Source organism: Dendrobates tinctorius, unplaced genomic scaffold, assembly GCF_039654945.1.
Source record: "Dendrobates tinctorius isolate UK_male_01 unplaced genomic scaffold, ASM3965494v1 ptg000027l, whole genome shotgun sequence".
Lineage (NCBI taxonomy): Eukaryota > Metazoa > Chordata > Amphibia > Anura > Dendrobatidae > Dendrobates > Dendrobates tinctorius.
Window position 1 is genome coordinate 8,385,022 of NW_027361695.1, and position 21,853 is coordinate 8,406,874.

The window sequence follows — 21,853 nt, forward strand, 5'->3', positions numbered from 1 at the left end:
AAAAGCTCATCGTGGGAGCGTAGCCTTCAGGAGATTTGTCTTTCCATTCTAAATGAGAATTGTGAATGCAGCTCTGAAGCATAATTAAAGCTAAGGATGAGTATAAAATAAGTAACATCATGAATTTACAAAGTTGCTCAAAGTACTTTCAGGTGGACAATGCCGCTTAACCTCGTCTGCTTTCAGATTTCAAGGGTTTGCACCTGGCACTTACTTGTAAGGCTGATGTATTCAGGATATCAGGAGAATAGCAGCACGACTGTATCAAGCCGACACAAATACTGAAAGTGAATAATACTTGAAATAATACATTTTAATTACCCGTGTTGTTCTAGCAATGAGTCATTGTAATTTGGTGCTTGAATTAGACCTAATACCATTCACGACTTGAAAATAATAAATATGTTATACTCCCTACGAAATGACCATTTTTGAAGAATTGAATTCTCACAATCCTGCCCGTCCTTCTGTTATTCTTCTTGCAAATTTAAAAACTCCATTCCCCTTGTGGAATGGGGGCGTGTCTCTAAGCAGTCAGCACTGATTGGCCAGTTTTTATAGCGTGCAGGGACGCACCCACCAATCAGTGACAATTCTACGAGAAATAACAAGAGGAACGGCACAATGCGGAGTTCTAAGAAAGAAGCTACAGAATGCCGTTATTCCAGGAGTGGTGAATGTTCTCTTCCTCTGCAACAAAAACTGTAGGAAATGCATGAAGGGTTGGGAGTTTTTTGCAACTTGAAGGACTCTGATACAGTCGCTACGACGCATGACACGTGTCACAGCAAAAGTTATTTCGTAGACCCAGCTGAAACTGTAAGAAAAAAAAAGAAAAATTTACGTGCTGTAACATTTCCTGCGAGAAATGTAATTGGCGCTGTCAGAGGGACTCGCTGATAGTTGTGGTAGAGGAGCCTTTCAGACCTACAAATTACTATCATAGGTTTCAATCACCAGGCAGCGGTAAAAAAAAAAAAACACTACTAGAGTCGTCAGCGAGCCGGTACTACCCGGACGTTCATCTGCACATCAATTTATACTGGTGCAATTTCATATTTATCAAATGCCAAATGAAATGATGGGCACCGCCAGCGAGGATGGATGCACCTGTCAATAAACTCTGGATAAGTCAATTATTAGGAAAGCCTGCAATATTTAATCTTAATTACTATATCCATGTCTGCAGAGGATGACCACCAGCATGTAAAGGTGGCTGTTCTGCTCATCTTTGTACAGCTGAAACCCTCCATTTGCCACCATGTATGTTAACTTATTACCCACCATTCGTACATGTGTCCTGTAATCCTCATAAAACGTAAAGGGATCTTACCTTTTTTATAGGATCTTTTTATTTGTAAGGTACACCGAAATTTAGTCAATTTTTTTTTTCTTTTTTTTTGGAGATTGCAAGTATGTCATTTCTCTGCAGTGCCCCTGCAGGAGGTATAAAGCATTACATAATTTCAGAAATTAATTTGATACCAGTTTTTAGTATAAGCAGAGCCCCAAAGAGTTGCAAATTGTGCAAAATTTGCATTTTATGTGCACATCACACTTTCTAATAATTGGAAAATTAGGGAGATGGTTTACCAGGTTCAACCTTTTGGATATAAGCAAGGATGTTCCTATTCAGTGAGGGCAAGCAGAGATCTTGAAAGAAAGACGCTATTGAAACAATTCTTTTTTTTTTTCTAGCTTCATGGATTGCTCTCTATCTGCCCTAACTGGCCAAGCTCTGGTTCTTAAAGTTAAGCCTAGAATTTGGTAACTTCATCCACTGTTGTAATTGTATAGAACCTTTAGCAATGCAATCGGCAGTGCAGTATTTTTCAGCTTGCGGAGTTGTTGGTCTGTTACTACAGGCAAGTGTTGTGTGTTCCTTTTTAGTGTTTCTCCACTGAATTACTAGAATCCTTCTATCCATCATTTTTCCTTTTTCTCCAGTGAACGGAGCCGGTCTTGCCATGGCTACATGTGACATCATCGATCTTCACGGCGGTAAACCGGCAAACTTCCTTGATCTTGGAGGTGGTGTAAAGGAGTCTCAGGTGTATCAGGCCTTCAAACTACTCACTGCTGACCCCAAGGTAGGGAGCAGGGACATCTATTACATTAGTGTTGGTTACCAATGTGTCTATGGGACCATAGGACATAGAGGAGACCAGATCGATCCATTGATGGGTGCTGAGGCCGACCTTGGGTGACATTTAAAAGAAACTTAATGTGTCGTGCACTGACCTAAACTATAGAGATAAAACTAGTGCAGGATAAAAGTGGAAGAATTGCCCTTGGCACATTCAAGACTTCCATTTTTAGAAATTTTTAGAACACCGGAAAATCCAAAACCCGACAAACCTTTAGGTACTGATCTGCCTTCCGTTCTTGTGTTAAAACGGTGCCTAGGAGTCTGGATTGTACTTGTAATAGGTCCCAGTGTGCGGTGTAATTGATTATGAGTGGTGTACAGATAAATCATCTCACCAAGTTACAGAAGAAATAAAGCATTAGTCTAATTAGAGGCCCATCTATGCAGAAAACTAGAATTTACAACGTGTTCTGTGACTTGCAGTTGTCCTGTGATGAATGGTGTGCCATGCAGGAGTTTACATGTCTGGAGCTTTATGATGGTGAATTCCAATTTCTCTGTGTGATACTTTATCCATTGTTACCTATCTAACTGGATATCATATATTGTTTGACGTAAACCGTACTGGACCGTTATTTCATGTAGATACATAAAATTAATAATTAGTGGTTTTACAATGTTCTCAGGTCTTTAATAAGTGTACGCAAATTGTTTACCTACAGTTAGAATAGTCATCAATGTACTGCCTGTAGCTGGATCTCCTCAGTAGGCTAATCACATGATTATGTTCCTGGTGTTAAAGCCCTCCACTTCTCCACATTGTGAGATCTCATCTTCTAGGCACATACATCTTCAACACCTATAGTACAGCAGCTATGCTATGGAGAGATAATTCAGTGTCGGACTGAAGAACATTGGGCCCACCAGAGAATTTGATTCTGAGGGCCCACCTTTCTCCCCCACTCAAGACACCCAATGCAGCTGCAAGGTTTGCACTATGAGCTGTCCTGAAGAAGAAGCCAGGGCCCACCGGAGGATTCTCCGGTTCTCTGGTGGGCCAGTCCAAACCTTGAGAGATTGTGTTTCACATGTTGGGCAGCAGTATAGCAGAGCAGACAGGTGTTGCGTTAGTAGGCCAATCGCGTGATCATTTTTCTGGTGTTCAACCTCCAACCCGATTGTGTGACATCCTCTAAACATGTACAGCAGCTCACACACATGTTGCTACTTATCTCTACTGCTCTCCGACTCTCACCCTTTATTGAGGGATTGTGTTTTACATGCTGGGCAGCAGAATAGCAGCGTGGATAGGTTGTAATTGCAGCTTGTAGCCAAGAGATACAGAGACACCGCAGTAAAAAAAAAAGGTAAGATCTGTATGATTGGAGAGGCTATAGAAGTACGTTAGTCGTGCGTGTTGGTAATCCAACCCATACCAAGACCTGCCAGCATCAAAACAAATATGCAAACAGAAGAAAAAGAGGAGCAACCAGGCGCTGTCTGCTGCTGAATACACTTTTATCTCTGGTAGCAATTAAAACCAAGATAGTAGTAGCAATAGAGTGATAGAAAGAAAAAGATCACCGACTGAACTAACGCTTTTTAGATTCTGTACCATGATCTTTCGCGGGATCAACCTCCGGAACCTGAGCGCGATTCCGGTACTTGATCGGAAGCATGTTAGTTCAGCCATGGTTTTATCATTCTATTCCCCATCTTAACCCCATTTTAGTCATTTTAGAAGCAGCCAGCGCCTTGTTGCTCTTTACTTTTTTTTTTTTTTTTTCAGCGCTTTGTTGCTCCTTTTTTTTTTTTTGTTTTTTTTTGTTTTTTTGCATTCCTGTACCCACGCGGTGACCTGATCAGTTTGTACATTGCTATGCCCACTTGCATAGTTCACCACCTAATATTTACATACAGTCCTACCTATGAGAGCGCCCGTGCTTCCCTGATTCTCTTTCTATAGTTTCACCTCAGTAAAACAAAAGGACTGCTTTAAACTTAGAAAAATAAGTACCTCTATCGTGGGTGTTCGGTCACATACAGGTGCTTTACTGTGTTTCTAAAAAAAAAACTTTGAAAACCCCTTTAAGTAAATGAATTGCTTTATTTTCTCATCGTAAGCAGCACTAACCCAACTTAATATGCTTAACGAGGAGCCCCCCTTCCTTCCACCATCGATGATCACTTTTCTCAGTGTATGTGTAGCAATTACCTGATAATGCTGTGGTTTTTTTCCTCATTAGTGGTTTAGATTATTGCAGTTTACAATTATTCTGTTCTGGTTGCAATAGAAATCAGTCGCTCGTACACTGACGTCCTGGTTGTGCACGGCAGTCATTAAAGCTGCAGTATAAAGCATGTCGGATGGATGAGTTGAATAATTCTAATATCTAGATATTCCTTCGGGAGCCACAAGGTTTTTGTGTATCTAAGTCGGTATTGTGCACACCAGGTCCAATGATGGAGGGCCTTCTTGGTGGTGGATTCCATCTTGATCTTCCGAGGGAATGAAACATGCTAACCAGTCCAAATTACGGTAGTATATTGGAGGGGGGGTGTCTTATCTTCCCGCCATACACATTATATCCAAGTCAACCAATATTACCTCCGAACGTGGATCACTGAAACAGAATGATCATTGAGATCGATGACCGACCTTTGAACATGTGTCATCGTTGAGAACACCGATTGCCCATTATAAGCATTGACTGCATCAGTGGTCACATAAATCCAACATGGCAGAAACAATCTGAGATTATTTTTTTGCCAATGTACAACCAATGAACCATTGTTTTCGGCCCATTTTTCTTATGGGAGTTTCAGACGTCCCCATACACAACTGGGATGGGATTGACCAACAGTCTCTGCTCTATCAGAGGAGGTAAAATTTAGACTGACCCGTAATGCCCTTCCCTTTAGGTGTTTAAGAGATAAGCTGCTACCAAAGGTGCCTGGCATCGCCTTACCCAGCTCTTACCTTTGAAAATGCATAAACTTTCAACTGAGCTTTATGGTGGAGTCAGAAGAGAATGAGCGATCGTACGTCAGCGATCTACTATATGGTGGACTTTTTGGACTCTTTTGATGCTTTTACATGGAAACTTGTATTTAAAGGGAATCTATAATCAGGTTTTTACCACCTAACCTGAGAGCATAATAATGTAAGGACAAAGACCCTGATTCCAGCGATGTGTCACTTACTGGACTGCTTGTTTTAGTTTCAATAAAATCAATGTTTTAACAGCAGGAGATTATCACTAGAGGACTAATTGTCTCATGCCATATAGGCCTCCTGCTCTCTGTAACCCCGCCCCCATCACTGATTGGCAGCTTTATGCCTATGCACAAAGTGTACACAGAAAGCAGCCAATCAGTGGTAAGGGCGCAGTTTATACACAGCTCAGCATTCAGAGAACAGCTAGATGTGTAGCAGATAATCCAGTAAGTGATACATCGCTGGAATCGGGAACTCTGTCCATACATCATTCTGCTCTTGTATTACTTAGTAGGAACCTGGTGACAGATTCCCTTTAATATGCCTGATATAATAAAGCAATATAGTCAATGATTGAGATATGTATGGTCTTTTCTTTTCTTTCTCAATGGGTTAAATTTTACTTTTTACTTTCCAAAAGAGCCTGTTTTGTTTCCCACCGTCACGTAGGTCATGTCTCATGGTCTAATCCCAAGGAATCCAGCGTCCCTGCTATCTGCCGCTAATAGAATTACATTTCCTGAATGGTGGCGGTGTCGGAGCCTGCCCGGCACTAGTGTTCTTGTCAGCCTCCCGCCTATGTATCTGAATTCCTCTGCATTATCTACCGCAAGCACGGGTGAAATCCAGCGAGAGGCAAGGGCTCTGTCTGCCGGTCGCAATCCTCCCTGAGGCTTTTCGCCCTCTCCTAGGTTAATTATTTTATTTCCAGCTTATCAGGGAGTTATTTTCTCTTCCTCCCTATTAATCGCTATCACCGGCACTGCACCTTTTCCCCGGTTTCTCTCCTCAATTAAAACAAAGGACGAAATTGTTTCTGAGCAAACATCTGTGGCAGCGTCGGAATAATTGGAGACTGTAACGTACTTCTGTAAACAGCCTGTAATTAACACATTTAAAAGTTGAACTCGTTATACAGAAGGTTAAATGCACTCATTGAATTTTTCCAGTGTGTAGCGAGCTGCTCACTAACACTGGTGAGTTTCACTAGCAGCAAAAAAAACCCCTGCAAAGTCTTAATCATTCAAATAGTCCATGTTTAGGGAAAATCATTGCTGGGGCGGTTAAAATACTGTATATAGAGTTTAGAAGTTAGAGAGACTGGTCCTGTCGAAATTGCATGGATTGATGATGTAGTCTAAAATTGTTCTTAACTGTTTAAAGGTGTAGTACACCAGCCTAAGTAAAGTTAGCACCACTCCAGTGAATAGGAGATAACTGTTAGATTGGTGATTTCACTCCTTCTCCTTTCACTGAAAATCTGCATCAGGTTGCACTGGAAGCCTGCTGCACCATTCAAACCTGTGACATTTAAGATATACAAAAATAGTCGAGAGCTCCGCTATCTCCATCAGTGGCATAGGCTTGAATGGCACATGCCTGCTTCACCATTCTACTCTTCCTGAGTATTTTATGGCCAGAAAGGTTCCTGTTCTGTCAGTGGTGGAAATCATAATGGCTATGTCAGCCCCCTTCTCTTACTCTACATTGGCTAAAACCTAGTCATGCTTCGCTATTAATGTTGAGCAAAACACTTGGAGGACCTTGGTCCAGTTCCCACGGTGCTAGTTTGTAACCTCCTGACCACACCTCTTTGAACCTTCCCTGGGGACTCTTCTGTTTACAAATCAACATCATCTCTGCGCCTTGGAGCATTTCACAAGGGCGCCTTGGAGTGTACACGCACATGGGTGCTCCCCCGGAGTGTAGGGGCGCTCCCCCAGAGTGTAGGGGCGCTCCCCTGGAGTCTATGGGTGCGGTCGCGCCATGACTATTTACCAGAAGAAAGAGTTGTGGATACTGAGGTAGCAGAAGGATTGAAGGGCTATGGTCTGGCTGTCAAAGGAATACCAACGTGGCTACTAGACCAGGGTCCTGTGAATCTTTTCGCTCAGCTCTAGTAGCGTTTGAAATCAGCAGTGAGCCAGCCCCCTTCATATGCAGCACCGATGACTCTCAGAACAGAAAACACTTTCTTATATCAAGCATTCGGCTGGAAGGGGAGCTGACAGGATGAAATGAGGACGTCAGAACAGTTTTGGAAGAATTATAGAACAGTGTCAAATATTGTTGATTTGTTTTTTGTCTTTTTAACTTGTTACTTTAAGAAATGTACGGAAATCATTTATATGAATCCCCATCCTCTGTATATACAAAGCTGCACTATTCTAACCCCACCTGGCGCCGCCTTTATTTCCCCCTCTATTATGTATGCCGGTCTGTAATCAATAGCGCATGCTGTAATTTTTTTTTCTCCATGTACTGCAATCATGCCCGCAGATCTACACAGGTTGTCTAATTCTTTCTTTCCCTTTGTACACTTACCCCAGAATCTAGTTTTCATCGGAAGAATTGTAACCTGTTATTGTTCTTGGAGCATTTAATCTCTTTAAACCACATTCTCCTCCCTCCCCACCCCCAATCTTCTTCTTCATTATTTCGTCTGTGAGCATTTGGCTATGATTTAATATACTCTCCTCACTTGTTATAAAATACAACCTTCAGATGGTGTGTGGGCCGATGAAATACTGTTCGCTAATCCGTCTTTTATTTTATATTGAGCAAAATAATGGCATTTATCAAAACCATAATGAGAATTAAGCTTCAGATCGGGTCAAGAGGCTCCAGGCGAGCAGTTAGCTTTTTCATGGTCCTCCCTCTTTTGGCGCTTTTTCTCTATTCTAGGGGATCACTTGCCATAACTTTTGTTAATCTTGGCTACAATGCATGCTTATCATAGATTAGTACGATATTGGGCGGTAATTGCTGCTGAAAGACATAAAAAAAAATAATAGTTTAACTTTTCTGACTTTATATGGTGTTGACTCTTCCGGTTGCAATCAAAATTATTCAACCCCATAATACCAATTCATTTTCATTTTTTATAGTTTTAGCCAAATTTTCAAACTTTCTGTTATTTGCAATAACAATTTAAGGACCTGGCTATTTTTTTTTTTAATTTTTGCAACATTTTTTTTTTCTTCCAAGAGCCACTCTTTTAAGGCAGTGAAAATGACCCAGCAACATAATTCTCCAGGTCTTGGAGTAACACAAGTTCTTCACGCTTTCCTCTTCAGGACACAAACCACAGAAGAATCCTCTGTCCAGCCTTGCTGAACCAAAACTGCCTCTGGAGCCCAGCTATTTAAGCCCCAGACCATGTGACTCCTCCCCCATGTGACTGAACAACTGACTGTGACATCACACAGGTCCTTTCAGTACACGGTGGTGTCGGCTCTGCTGGTGGAGATAAGGTGGACAACCTCTCACCACTCTATGGATGTCCATATAAAACCAGCCCATTATGCAACTTAGCTTAATCCTCACGGCACTTAGTGTGCTGGAGAAAAATACTCTGGTTTAACATCACTGACGCCATTAAGTGCAGTGACACTTATCTCCTCTCTCCAGTACTTTACCAGTGAGTTTGTCACTATATATTATATTTATTCATAGTTTTATCTATTTTAACCTTTATTTTTCAGTCCCCCTGGGGAACTTTTAGCTTTGAGTGTCTAATTGCTGATATTGTAACTAGTGTTGCGTGAGCGTGCATGGCACTGCTCATTACTCGATTGAGCATTAGGGTAGGGTGCTCGAGTGAATATTCATTTTAAGCATTTTACATCTGCTTATCTGGCCGATGAGTTATTTAAAAACAAACATACTCAAAAGTCCTTTATTTAAAAAAAAAAAAAAAAAAAAAAACACTCCCCGACAATTGCCCTCATTTATCCCATTACGCCGATTGCCACCGCAACAGTACTATCGGGTAAAGCTGAAATACGGCGCCATAATTGGTGCATCTAATGTGATGTGGCGGCTGCGGACTGGTATTTTTAGGAGGGGAAGGGGACAATTACCGTGGCCCTCACCAACCTGATAATATTAGTACACAGCTGTCTGCTTTGCCTTAGCTGGTTATTATAAATTGGAGGGACCACATGTTTACTTACTGCTAAAAACAGGGAAATACGGTGAGAGATGGCGGGTTTTTTTTTCTATTCATTCATTACATAGGATATACTGTTTCCTAACCCTTTGTTCCTGTAAAATCCATTTTATCTTCAGTTTCGTATGTTTTATTGTCAGTCTGTAAAAGTGGTGTAATACTCTGACAACGATGTTCCCAGCAATGAACTGGGAGTCAGAGATGCGTCCAGGGGTCGTCCCCATACTCAACCCATTCCATTTCAGCTATTTTCCAGACCACCTGGTAAGGTCTTTCTAATATGAGTTTCACTTCTTGTAGTGAAGAATTGAAATTTAACTTTTTGATATTCTAATTTTTGTGAGAATCATCTGTATATGCCTAACTGCAGCAATAGGAGCTAGCTCTGTTCTCTGCATCTACCACGCATGAAGTGGACTCCTCTCTTGAGCAGGCTTCATACACTTCACAGTAACCTCTGATGAAAATGCTCATCTCGGGTCGTTAGCAATGCAGTGATGGGATGATCTCCATCGGAGCTGTATGGGTATAGTTTGTCTTTGTCCCGGCCTTACTCCTGCTGATGCCTGTCGAAAAGCCTAGTAAAATAACAAATGCCAACTATGTATACAAAGGATTTTTATTTTTTTCGGACTGGAGTCCATTGATACAAATCTCACTGCTTATTCTTGGTCGAGCTCCTTTTTAATTAGCTGAACACTATTCTATATTGCCCTAAATCCCTGCAGCGCACATCACATTTGTTCTTATTGGGTGTAAGACGTTGTGTAGCCAGAGCAAGACTTTTTTTTTTTTTTTTTTTTTTTTTTCATCTTTTGGTTCTTCAAAGCTGGAAAGTTATTATAAAATGGATTTTTTGCTTTCATTTTTCGTCTCAGAAGGATGAATGCTGTTGTTTTAATCAAGCAGCCCTACAAAACATATTTTACCCTTTTAAGAATCGGCCTATTTTTGGTCTTTGGAACCGAGCCCTTTGGTTAGTAGATTCGTGGTCTGTCTGTACTCAAGTGGGATATGTGCAGCTGACCTTAGCTTGGGCTCCCACATCTGTGCCCGGACTGGTTGTGGTCTCTTGACCTGAACGGTCAGCTATATTTGAGGTTTCTGGTTCGAGTCAAAAGATCCATGGTTAGCCCGGGCATTGCAATCGGTACTAAATGTGAACTGAACCTAAAACCAACGGTCACACTATGATTTGCTTACTAGGCCCATACTTCTGATGCACCTATGATCCTACGCAAGGCCTCCTAGTCCCATGTGAATCCATTTTCACCCCATGATCACAGTGTTGTTTCCTTTCGATTGACAGAGGGTGGTCAACTCTAAAATGAGGGGTGAAACCTGACTGCAAGTGTTCAATACAGCACCTGCACAGGACAAATGAGGCATTGCAAAGACAATGGATTGTTCATGCTTTGCACAACAACATCGGGTCCTCCAGAGAGAATGATGTCCTTTTGTAGGTGCTCATGGCTCTGAGCAGGACGAAGCTGAAATCCAATTGCACGAATATGTATTAATATCCCACAAGTTAGCAATTAGATGAAGTTTATAGGCCACCAGAACTGAAATCCTTGATTATTTTCATTAACATTTAGCCGAATTCCACCTTCAGTGACTTCGGCACGTTCCGATAGGCGTTTGTCAATCCGTCAAACTCCATTGACATGATCTGCTTGGTCAGAATTCGATCTACTACTTGCAATCTTCAACCGAGGCTGCGGCTTTTGGGGGAAAGGGAAAAAAGAAGCCCAGAAAATCAATAATTTGATTAAAAAAAAGTGGTTAGGAGGGCAAAGTCAATATCTCATGTTATGAAAGTTGAATAACTGATACCTGGCCAAAAAAAAAGCGGAAGGGAGGAAAAAGGAAAAGTGGTTTAAGGTTTTGAAATCACAACGTGTGACTTCTCATTGACGGTACATGAAAGAACAAATTGCCGTTTAGTTGGAAAGTCATAGGAACCTTATCAGAACTGTTTAGTTCCTGCCGCTCCCCGGAGCTTTTCTTTTCTGACTGCTGATTGAGTGTATGCTCTCTGGATTGTGAAGGATTTTTCTTTAATCAGGGCTTGCTTGGAAGCACACACTGTTCTGTCTGAAGGAAAAGCAAATAATTCTCATTCCTCCACCTTAAACGCAGGTAGGACTCGTCGAGGTTTTCTGTCTTGTTGCATATATATATTATAAATATAAATTAATGAAATAAAAAACCCTTACAAACATTAAAAAAAAAGTTCCTCTGATGGTGTCCCACCTTGGACCATCTAGTGTTTTTGATGGCCCTCCACTTCTTAGCGGTGCTATAAAATAGGACTTGCTCCACTTTAACCTACAGTTCTCTAGTGATTCTGATTTTTTTTTTTTTTTTTTTTTACTTTTTTTGGATATAGATGACAGACGTGATGGGGACTGGTTTTGTGCAATTTTGATGGCATTTTTGCTTGGAATGGGAGTGGTGTGACTACATAAAATGACTGCGTGATAACATAGCAGACATAATAACGCAACCCCCAGTGTCTGTTGGGCGGGAATGTATTGAAAATGCTAAGGAGACTAGATGATGGAGATGGTTCCATGGAGCCATAGAGCCTTGGTGTGCCGTTCTGCGGCTTTTCTCCACACTATTGCACAAAGTGCCTGAGACCTTACTCCACTCGGTCCACCTCCTTTTTTCACTTGAAGGGTTATTCTCAAAAGTTCTAGTTTTTCCCCTATCAATTGCAGAGTGGATAACTTGCTGATCCCTGGATATCCTACCACTGATCTTGAAAATGGAGCTCTGTAGCCCCTTCTGGAATACAGCTGAAGTGCGGATGCTCAACCTCCATTCATTGTCAACGGGACTGCCTAATTAGCCGGTTATTTCTGGCCATTCCATAGACAATGAATGAAGTGGAGACAGAGCAAGTGGACCTTCACTTCTTTCCAGAAGCGGCTACAGAGCCCCGTCCCCGGTCTCAGGATGGTGGATATCTTAGCAGCGATCAGCTAGTTTTCTCCTGTGGATAGGATATAACTTGTTTTTGGGATGTGTGAGGGGGAATTATATGCGAGGGCCAGTATGTGCCCCCCCCAGGATGCGTATAGAGACATCTTAAACCCGCTGGAGCGCATTGTGATTACAGCAAAACGTCTCTGATTACAAAGCAGAGTAAAGGTGAATGTGGATTTGGTCGAAGTCAGATTTTAGGAAAACCTGACATGGGCTTTTAGTTTTGAAGGGATTTGCAGGTTTGGTAGTGGGGCGAATCTCTCCCTCCACTCGAGGTTTTGGCTCTATGTTCACGATTCCTATTTAATCTCTGTTTTGTCTTGGGTGTGTCAGTTTTGTTTTTGCAAGCTAAACTACAGAGCAGGAGACTGTGCAACCCAGGCCCGTGTGAAGTTAACACAAAGTCGGGGACCTCACAGCTGCTGACGCAACCAAGAGACACGGCGGTGCAATTGCTCATGCAATGGTTGTATATGGACAGTTCTGAGGACACGGCAGTGAACGAGAGGATATCACTTACCTGTTTTTGTGAGTTTTTTTTCTTGAATAAAATGTTTTATGTTGAACTTCTGGGGTCCCTGCCTATCTGTCCCACTGTGTATTCCGCCACACTACAGAAGGTATGGTTGATAAAATTGGACCATACACCTTAGATAGCTATTGATTGAACACTTTCTCCAACCCAATAAACATTTACTCTTGGCTTAGTGGACATGAGAGGTATTACCTGCTGTCAGACACCAGAACTAAGGATTGATCTGTTGATGAAGAGACTGGTCACCCTTCAACACATTGAATAGTCACCAGGTATTGGCTTTTGTTCATCAAATTTTTTTGGCTGCCTCTAGCACATGAATAGAAGACCAGACTACCCAGTGGTTCTCCACTTTGATTGCCAAAAATCTGATGGATTATGAATATGATTTGACTACTAGGTTAATGGCATTGCTGCCAATCTACTGCCCATCCTGAACTGGATTCATTAGAGACCAAATTGTTTGTTAGGGAAATATGGTCCCTGGCTGTGGCGTCCTGCTTGATCATGTTGTCAGGCAGTGAGTCCCTGGCTGGCGGCATCCCGGTTGATCATGTTGTCAGGCAGTGAGTCGCTGGCTGTGGCTTTCTAGTTGATCATGTCAGGCAGTGAGTCCCTGGCTGTTGTGTCCTGGTTGATCATGTTGTTAGGCAGTGAGTCCCTGGCTGCAGCATCCCAGTTTATTCTGTTGTCAGGCAGTGAGTCCCTGGCTGCAGCATCCCAGTTTATCATGTTGTCAGGCTGTGAGTCCCTGGCTGCAGCATCCCAGTTTATCATGTTGTCAGGCAGTGAGTCCCTGGCTGCGTCTTCCCAGTTGATCATGTTGTCAGGCAGTGAGTCCCTGGCTGCGGCGTCCCAGTTGATCATGTTGTCAGGCAATGAGTCCCTGGCTGGCGGCATCCCGGTTGATTATGGTTTCAGGCAGTGAGTCCCTGGCTGCGTCTTCCCAGTTGATCATGTTGTCAGGCAGTGAGTCCCTGGCTGCGGCGTCCCAGTTTATCATGTTGTCAGGCAGCAAGTCCCTGGCTGCGGCGTCCCAGTTGATCATGTTGTCAGGCAGCAAGTCCCTGGCTGCGGCGTCCCAGTTGATCATGTTGTCAGGCAGCAAGTCCCTGCCTGCGGCGTCCCAGTTGATCATGTTGTCAGGCAATGAGTCCCTGGCTGCGGCGTCCCGGTTGATCATGTTGTCATGCTGTGAGTCCATGGCTGCAGTCCCAGTTTATCATGTTGTCAGGCTGTGAGTCCCTGGCTGTTGCGTCCCGGTTGATCATGTTGTCATGCTGTGAGTCCCTGGCTGCAGTCCCAGTTTATCATGTCAGGCTGTGAGTCCCTGGCTGCGGCGTCCCGGTTGATCATGTTGTCAGGCAGTGAGTCCCTGGCTGCGGCGTCCCAGTTGATCATGTTGTCAGGCAGTGAGTCCCTGGCTACGGCGTCCCAGTTGATCATATTGTCAGGCAGTGAGTCCCTGGCTGCGGCTTCCCAGTTGATCATGTTGTCAGGCAGTGAGTCCCTGGCTGCGGCATCCCGGTTGATCATGTTGTCAGGCAGTGAGTCCCTGGCTGCGGCGTCCCGGTTGATCATGTTGTCAGGCAAGGAGTCCCTGGCTGGCGGCATCCCGGTTGATTATGGTTTCAGGCAGTGAGTCCCTGGCTGCGTCTTCCCAGTTGATCATGTTGTCAGGCAGTGAGTCCCTGGCTGTGGCGTCCTGCTTGATCATGTTGTCAGGCAGTGAGTCCCTGGCTGGCGGCATCCCGGTTGATCATGTTGTCAGTCAGTGAGTCGCTGGCTGTGGCTTTCTAGTTGATCATGTCAGGCAGTGAGTCCCTGGCTGTTGTGTCCTGGTTGATCATGTTGTTAGGCAGTGAGTCCCTGGCTGCAGCATCCCAGTTTATTCTGTTGTCAGGCAGTGAGTCCCTGGCTGCAGCATCCCAGTTTATCATGTTGTCAGGCTGTGAGTCCCTGGCTGCAGCATCCCAGTTTATCATGTTGTCAGGCAGTGAGTCCCTGGCTGCGTCTTCCCAGTTGATCATGTTGTCAGGCAGTGAGTCCCTGGCTGCGGCGTCCCAGTTGATCATGTTGTCAGGCAATGAGTCCCTGGCTGGCGGCATCCCGGTTGATTATGGTTTCAGGCAGTGAGTCCCTGGCTGCGTCTTCCCAGTTGATCATGTTGTCAGGCGGTGAGTCCCTGGCTGCGGCGTCCCAGTTTATCATGTTGTCAGGCAGCAAGTCCCTGGCTGCGGCGTCCCAGTTGATCATGTTGTCAGGCAGCAAGTCCCTGGCTGCGGCGTCCCAGTTGATCATGTTGTCAGGCAGCAAGTCCCTGGCTGCGGCGTCCCAGTTGATCATGTTGTCAGGCAATGAGTCCCTGGCTGCGGCATCCCGGTTGATCATGTTGTCAGGCAGTGAGTCCCTGGCTGCGGCGTCCCGGTTGATCATGTTGTCAGGCAAGGAGTCCCTGGCTGGCGGCATCCCGGTTGATTATGGTTTCAGGCAGTGAGTCCCTGGCTGCGTCTTCCCAGTTGATCATGTTGTCAGGCAGTGAGTCCCTGGCTGCGGCGTCCCAGTTGATCATGTTGTCAGGCAATGAGTCCCTGGCTGGCGGCATCCCGGTTGATTATGGTTTCAGGCAGTGAGTCCCTGGCTGCGTCTTCCCAGTTGATCATGTTGTCAGGCAGTGAGTCCCTGGCTGCGGCGTCCCAGTTTATCATGTTGTCAGGCAGCAAGTCCCTGGCTGCGGCGTCCCAGTTGATCATGTTGTCAGGCAGCAAGTCCCTGGCTGCGGCGTCCCAGTTGATCATGTTGTCAGGCAATGAGTCCCTGGCTGCGGCGTCCCGGTTGATCATGTTGTCATGCTGTGAGTCCATGGCTGCGGCGTCCCAGTTGATCATGTTGTCAGGCAGTGAGTCCCTGGCTACGGCGTCCCAGTTGATCATGTTGTCAGGCAGTGAGTCCCTGGCTGCGGCTTCCCAGTTGATCATGTTGTCAGGCAGTGAGTCCCCGGCTGCGGCATCCCGGTTGATCATGTTGTCAGGCAGTGAGTCCCTGGCTGCGTCTTCCCAGTTGATCATGTTGTCAGGCAGTGAGTCCCTGGCTGCGGCGTCCCAGTTGATCATGTTGTCAGGCAATGAGTCCCTGGCTGGCGGCATCCCGGTTGATTATGGTTTCAGGCAGTGAGTCCCTGGCTGCGTCTTCCCAGTTGATCATGTTGTCAGGCAGTGAGTCCCTGGCTGCGGCGTCCCAGTTTATCATGTTGTCAGGCAGCAAGTCCCTGGCTGCGGCGTCCCAGTTGATCATGTTGTCAGGCAGCAAGTCCCTGGCTGCGGCGTCCCAGTTGATCATGTTGTCAGGCAATGAGTCCCTGGCTGCGGCGTCCCAGTTGATCATGTTGTCAGGCAGTGAGTCCCTGGCTGCGGCGTCCCAGTTGATCATGTTGTCAGGCAGTGAGTCCCTGGCTACGGCGTCCCAGTTGATCATGTTGTCAGGCAGTGAGTCCCTGGCTGCGGCTTCCCAGTTGATCATGTTGTCAGGCAGTGAGTCCCCGGCTGCGGCATCCCGGTTGATCATGTTGTCAGGCAGTGAGTCCCTGGCTGCGGCATCCCGGTTGATCATGTTGTCAGGCAATGAGTCCCTGGCTGGCGGCATCCCGGTTGATTATGGTTTCAGGCAGTGAGTCCCTGGCTATGGCGTCCCAGTTGATCATGTTGTCAGGCAGTGAGTCCCTGGCTGCGGCATCCCGGTTGATCATGTTGTCAGGCAGTGAGTCCCTGGCTGCGGCGTCCCGGTTGATCATGTTGTCAGGCAAGGAGTCCCTGGCTGGCGGCATCCCGGTTGATTATGGTTTCAGGCAGTGAGTCCCTGGCTATGGCGTCCCAGTTGATCATGTTGTCAGGCAGTGAGTCCCTGGCTGCGGCATCCCGGTTGATCATGTTGTTAGGCAGTGAGTTCCAAACAACCAGATAGTCCCCAATGACGTCGGTCTTCAGCTCAAGGTTAAATTTGGGTAAGTACCGGGACAATAAATGACACCTCCCCCCCACACTGTTTCCTCTGTCTCTTTCCACCTTATTAATCAGATTTTTGCAAATTCTTAAACTGAACATGTGATGGTATTTAAAAAATTGCTCTCATTACCCAGTTGCTTCTTGATGTGATATTTTTGAAACATTGATCAAAGAAAGAACCTCGACCAGTCTTAAGTTGTCACATCTGCGGCCAGCACGGGGGAACGCAGATCCTGATTGGCGTTACTTTGTGGATACTGCACATACGTGACATATGTTCATTACTTCAGAGGATCCAGAGGAATCCTTGTCACAAGGACGGTTATCTGACGGCTGGACGTTCAGAAACTGCTCAGATGGCGCCGCTTTACAGAGAGCGAGATTCAGTATTCAGGCCGCTGCCCAATTTAGTGCGGATTACGTTTGTCATAATAATTTGTATGCTTTGCCGGTCTCCTGGAGGTGGTGATGCAAACTGTTAATTATGTTTTATTGTACTAATCACGTTTATAACAATCCGCCACAGTCACGTGCCGCTGCCTGTGCATACGGAAATTTAATTGTTGTGCAGAAGAAGGTAAAGCCTCCTTTTTCCAGATATTAGATTGCTTGGAAATCATTTTCAATTATTTTAATTTTTTGCCATTTTTCAAATTGGAATGTTTTTCAAAAATATGTGAAATATTCTGCATTTTCCACATTCAGTCATTCAGACATTGTCTCAAAGGCAGTTAATGATCCTTTCTGAAGCGTTGCCGTTTTTTTTTTAACAAAGTTTTACACTCCTTGATTTGGGTGGTATCGTTTCGATACCAAATGAGGCGGGTAACAATAAATCAATAAATTAACATTTCATCTGCAAGGAGTTTGTATGTTCTCCCCGTGTTTGCGTGGGTTTCCTCCGGGTTCTCCGGTTTCCTCCCACATTCCAAAGACATACTGATAGGGAATTTAGATTGTGAGCCTCATCGGGGACAGTGATGATAATGTGTGCAAACTGTAAAGCGCTGCGGAATATGTTGGCCCAATATAAAAATAAATATCATTATTATCACCAGTCGTTTTTTTTTTTTTTTATTCCTATTTTAGCTGTTTTGGCTTTTTTTTCTCTTCTCTTTCAAGAACCATCCTTTTTTATTTTACCCTCATGTAGCAAAAAAAAAACAAAACTTATAAGATGTTTTTTTTGTTTTTTTTTGCAGAACGATTTTTCGTTGAGCATTGTATGATTTCCTGAAAAATTAGAAAAAATGCCAAAATTCCAGTTCTGCCATTTTTGGGGTTTTGTTTTTACTTTTTTTTATTTATTCCGTAAAAATGGCTTAACGACATCCGATCAGTACAGTTAAGTACAATGCTAAATTTTTATAGTGTTTTTTTATGGTGGGGAAGAAAATGTCAACTTTGTTATAAAAAAAAAATAAAAAAATTAGTTTTCTGAGATCCAAAACGCTTTTATTTTTTCCATCTATTGAGTGGTGTGAGTCCTTATTTTTTTTTTTTTGCATTGCTATTAATACCAATTTGTGGGTTAAATATGGCAATATGATTGCTTTTTTATTGCGTCTTAGGAGGGAAGAGCTACAACTGAAAAATGGCTAATTTGGCCTTTTTTGGGGAGTGGGGGTGGATCTGACTTTTATGAATGCAACGATTCCAAATATGGTTATTTTATTAGTTCTCTGTTTTAAAATTATGAAAAAAAGGGAATGATTTTATTTTTTATATATTTTTACTTTTTTGTAGTCCTTTAATAAAACTTGATCTTGCGATCGTTTGATCGCTCATATACTACATTGCTGCAGCATTTGGCTAAATTGACATCTTTCTGTGGGCTTCATCGGAGGACTAAACTGACTGCAATGTGGTGCATTCAGCAGTCCACCACCTGCCATGGTATGCCATTGGCACCTTGCAATCATGTCAACTGATAAAAGCATTTACATGGTTAAACAGCAGTGATCAGAGCTTGGTCTAGTTGCTGCTGTTACAAGCAGAAGCCAGTTGCATAACTCAGCTAGAATAGAGCAGGATCAGCTCCTGAGCCCGCTCCGTACACGTTTACCCTCCCGACTGTGACGTATTGTTACGTCCGGATGCACAAGGCGGTTTAAAATGTTTGTTGGACATGAAAGCAAAATGGTGATGGATAGACTCAAATACAACGTGCAAGACTATGTCTAAGGCTGGTTTCACATTTGCGTTTTTTAGCGCTGGAAAAAAACGCATACGTGCGCATGCGTTTTTTCCCCTATATTTAACATGGGTGCGCATACCTGCGCGCTGGTAAGCGCATGTATGCGATTTTCATGCGCTGCGTTTTTTTGGGGTGTGCGTTTTGTATTTTCCAGACGCAGCATGTTGCATTTTTTGGCCCTGCAAAAAAGCGCATGCGCACGTTTTGCGCTAAAAATGGCCATTATAGCCTATGGATGCGCATACATGCGCACTGGCATGCTCATGTATGCGTTTTTTTGCACATGCGTTTTTTTTTTTGTTAACCATGGAATTTAGGGGTTTGGGTTAGAGTTAGGGTTAGTTAAGGGGGTTTAGGGTTAGGGTCAGGGTCAGGGTTAGGGTTGGGGTTAGGGTTAAGTATGGTTTGGTTAAGGGTCAGGGTCAGGGTTAGGGTTAGGGTTGGGGTTAGGGTCAGGGTTAGGGTTAAGTATGGTTTGGTTAAGGGTTAGGGTCAGGGTTAGGGTCAGGGTTAGGGTTAAGTATGGTTTGGTTAAGGGTCAGGGTTAGGGTTGGGGTTAGGGTCAGGGTTAGGGTCAGGGTTAGGGTTAGTAAAGTCATGGTTTGGGTTAGTGAGAGGGGCCACCTAATGTTGGAAAAAACGCAAACGCGGTAAAAACGCACTAAAAACGCATACAAACGCATAAAAACGCTGCGTTTTTTTCATGCATGCTCATAAAAATGCTTGAAAAAAACGCAGCAGTTGTATGCTTTTGTATGCGTTTTTTCAATGCGTTTTTTTGCGGGAAAAACGCGCTGCAAAAAAAAGCAAGTGTGAAACTAGCCTAACCTATCTTGGGTTCCTGCTCGGTATGATTTTACCCGTTGCCATCTCAGTTACGCGCATATTTGGATTTATTTTTGAGATGTCCGTAATAATCCATCTCTATTCCCTCGGCAGAACCTCGAGCTACTTTAGTTTATATGAAGCGGTCAATTTGAATTTCCATCCCTTTCACTCCAAATAATAGTGATAAAATAAATTGCGTTAGTGAACCGGCGGCGGCAACATGTGTTCATGAAATGAGTATTTAAATTGCAGGTTGCAGCCATGTTGCTTTATAATTGTGATTGTATGCCTCGGAGGAATGCGGCGTGCCAATGTTTTGTAAGTAATCAATTCGGTTCAAAGGCGATGTTAATGCCTGAAAAGCCTTAAATTGTGAACGAGATGATGAATACGTCTGGTGGAGACGTGAGCCCTTTCTCTTGCTGCAGGTTAATTTTTCTGAGATCACAGCTTGTGTCTTAAATTAAGCAGCTTACCCAAAGGGCCCAATGCACACCAGATCACGATCAACATTCTCTCCCGAGTCCTCCATACACAGGAGCGCTCGCTCTGCCGAGAGAGTGCTCTTCTGTTTTCTAGAAGAGAGCTGCTGCCAAATTTATCTTTATGGGGAATCTGTCAATGGGTTCATCACTCCTAAAAGGACGTAGGAAGCTGAATATGATGACACCTTGATGTCTGCGATCCAATGTCTTATTCCAGAGATATGTAAGTGATCTGTTAAGATCTATGGGCCGGGCATAGATCTCCCTGAGACTCCGCCTCCAGAGAGAGAGTTACCAATATGAGACAAGTAATTACTAACAGTCTGCTCTCCTGATCTCACTCCAGAACCCAATCCTTTCATTGTGGCAGTTCCCAGGACAGAGGCGTAGCTCCTATTGAAATTAATAGGAGCTGTGCTTTTTGTCTACCTGCACTTTTTACATCCAGGTGCCACCGGAGCTAAAAGCAGCTGGTTCCCCCCCCCCACCACCAATCTGATATTGATAAGTCATCAGTATATTAAGCCTGGGCAATCCCTTTAAACATTGAAGCAGATCCTTAAAATCTCCACTTATGGAAGGATTTCTTCCTTCCTCTTATTGGTTCAGTTGCTGGTAGTTCTTAGTCTGTGCAGTGTAATGGTTCTTTGCTCCCTGTGTACTGAGTTTATGATGTTCTCCTGCTTCTGTTCCAAACTGTGCAAGTAAAGCTGCAGTATAAAACATGGTGGAAATAGCAGGTTGATTACAGTATACCTTGGACCAGGCCTGGGCAAAGTGCGGCTCGCGGGCCACATCCGGCACTCTGGCTGTTTCAGTCTGGCCCGCGGACCGAGGCAGCTGTGGGGCTAGAAATCAGTGGTCCACTCGTTGTGTCCATGTCCAGCTCTGCCCTGCGCCGCTGACTCCCTTGGTGGAAGAGGTGCCTCCGGCCACTTCCTCCGCTAATCAGCATGTGAATCAGCTCATGCGATGACGTAATTTCATCGTGTCAGCGGTGTACCGCCGGAGAGTTAGCGCAACGGAGGCAGGGAGAAGAGCAGAGCGCCAAGGACCAGGACCGAGGTATGTGATTTCTGGTGGGTTTTTTTTCTCATGTGTATAGGCTTTTTGGGTGGGCATGGGTAGGCTATTGGGGGTGTGACATGGTGCTGCACACATGGGGTGACACGGTGCTGCACACACGGGGGGGTGACATGGTGCCGCACATGGAGGCGACATGCGGCACATGGGGAGACTATGGGGGCGACATGCAGTGTATATAGGGAGGCTGTGTGGGGCTCATGCAGTGCGTAGAGGGAGGCTGTGTGGGGCTCATGCAGTGCATATAAGGAGGCTGTGTGGGGCTCATGCAGTGCGTAGAGGGAGGCTGTGTGGGGCTCATGCAGGGCGTATAGGGAGGCTGTGTGGGGTTCATGCAGGGCGTATAGGGAGGCTGTGTGGGGTTCATGCAGGGCGTATATAGGGAGGCTGTGTGGGGTTCATGCAGGGCGTATAGGGAGGCTGTGTGGGGCTCATGCAGTGCGTATAGAGAAGCTGTGTGGGGTTCATGCCG

At 44.6% G+C, this 21,853-nt stretch overlaps 1 protein-coding gene across 3 annotated transcripts in view; it reads left to right on the plus strand.

The window, feature by feature from the left end:
• Positions 1–21,853, plus strand: part of SUCLG2 (succinate-CoA ligase GDP-forming subunit beta) — a 198,582-nt gene that overhangs the window by 106,290 nt on the left and 70,439 nt on the right. For 2 of the 3 annotated variants that reach the window (XR_012231124.1, XM_073569743.1), the window contains exon 9: positions 1,948–2,090. Coding sequence is in view for 2 of the 3 variants with exons in the window: in XM_073569743.1 (XP_073425844.1) it covers positions 1,948–2,090 (143 nt within the window). In the remaining variant the exon portion in view is untranslated. Of the gene's footprint in view, positions 1–1,947; positions 2,091–12,585; positions 12,694–21,853 lie in introns of those variants that run through there. The other variant, XM_073569744.1, reaches the window with a different exon arrangement.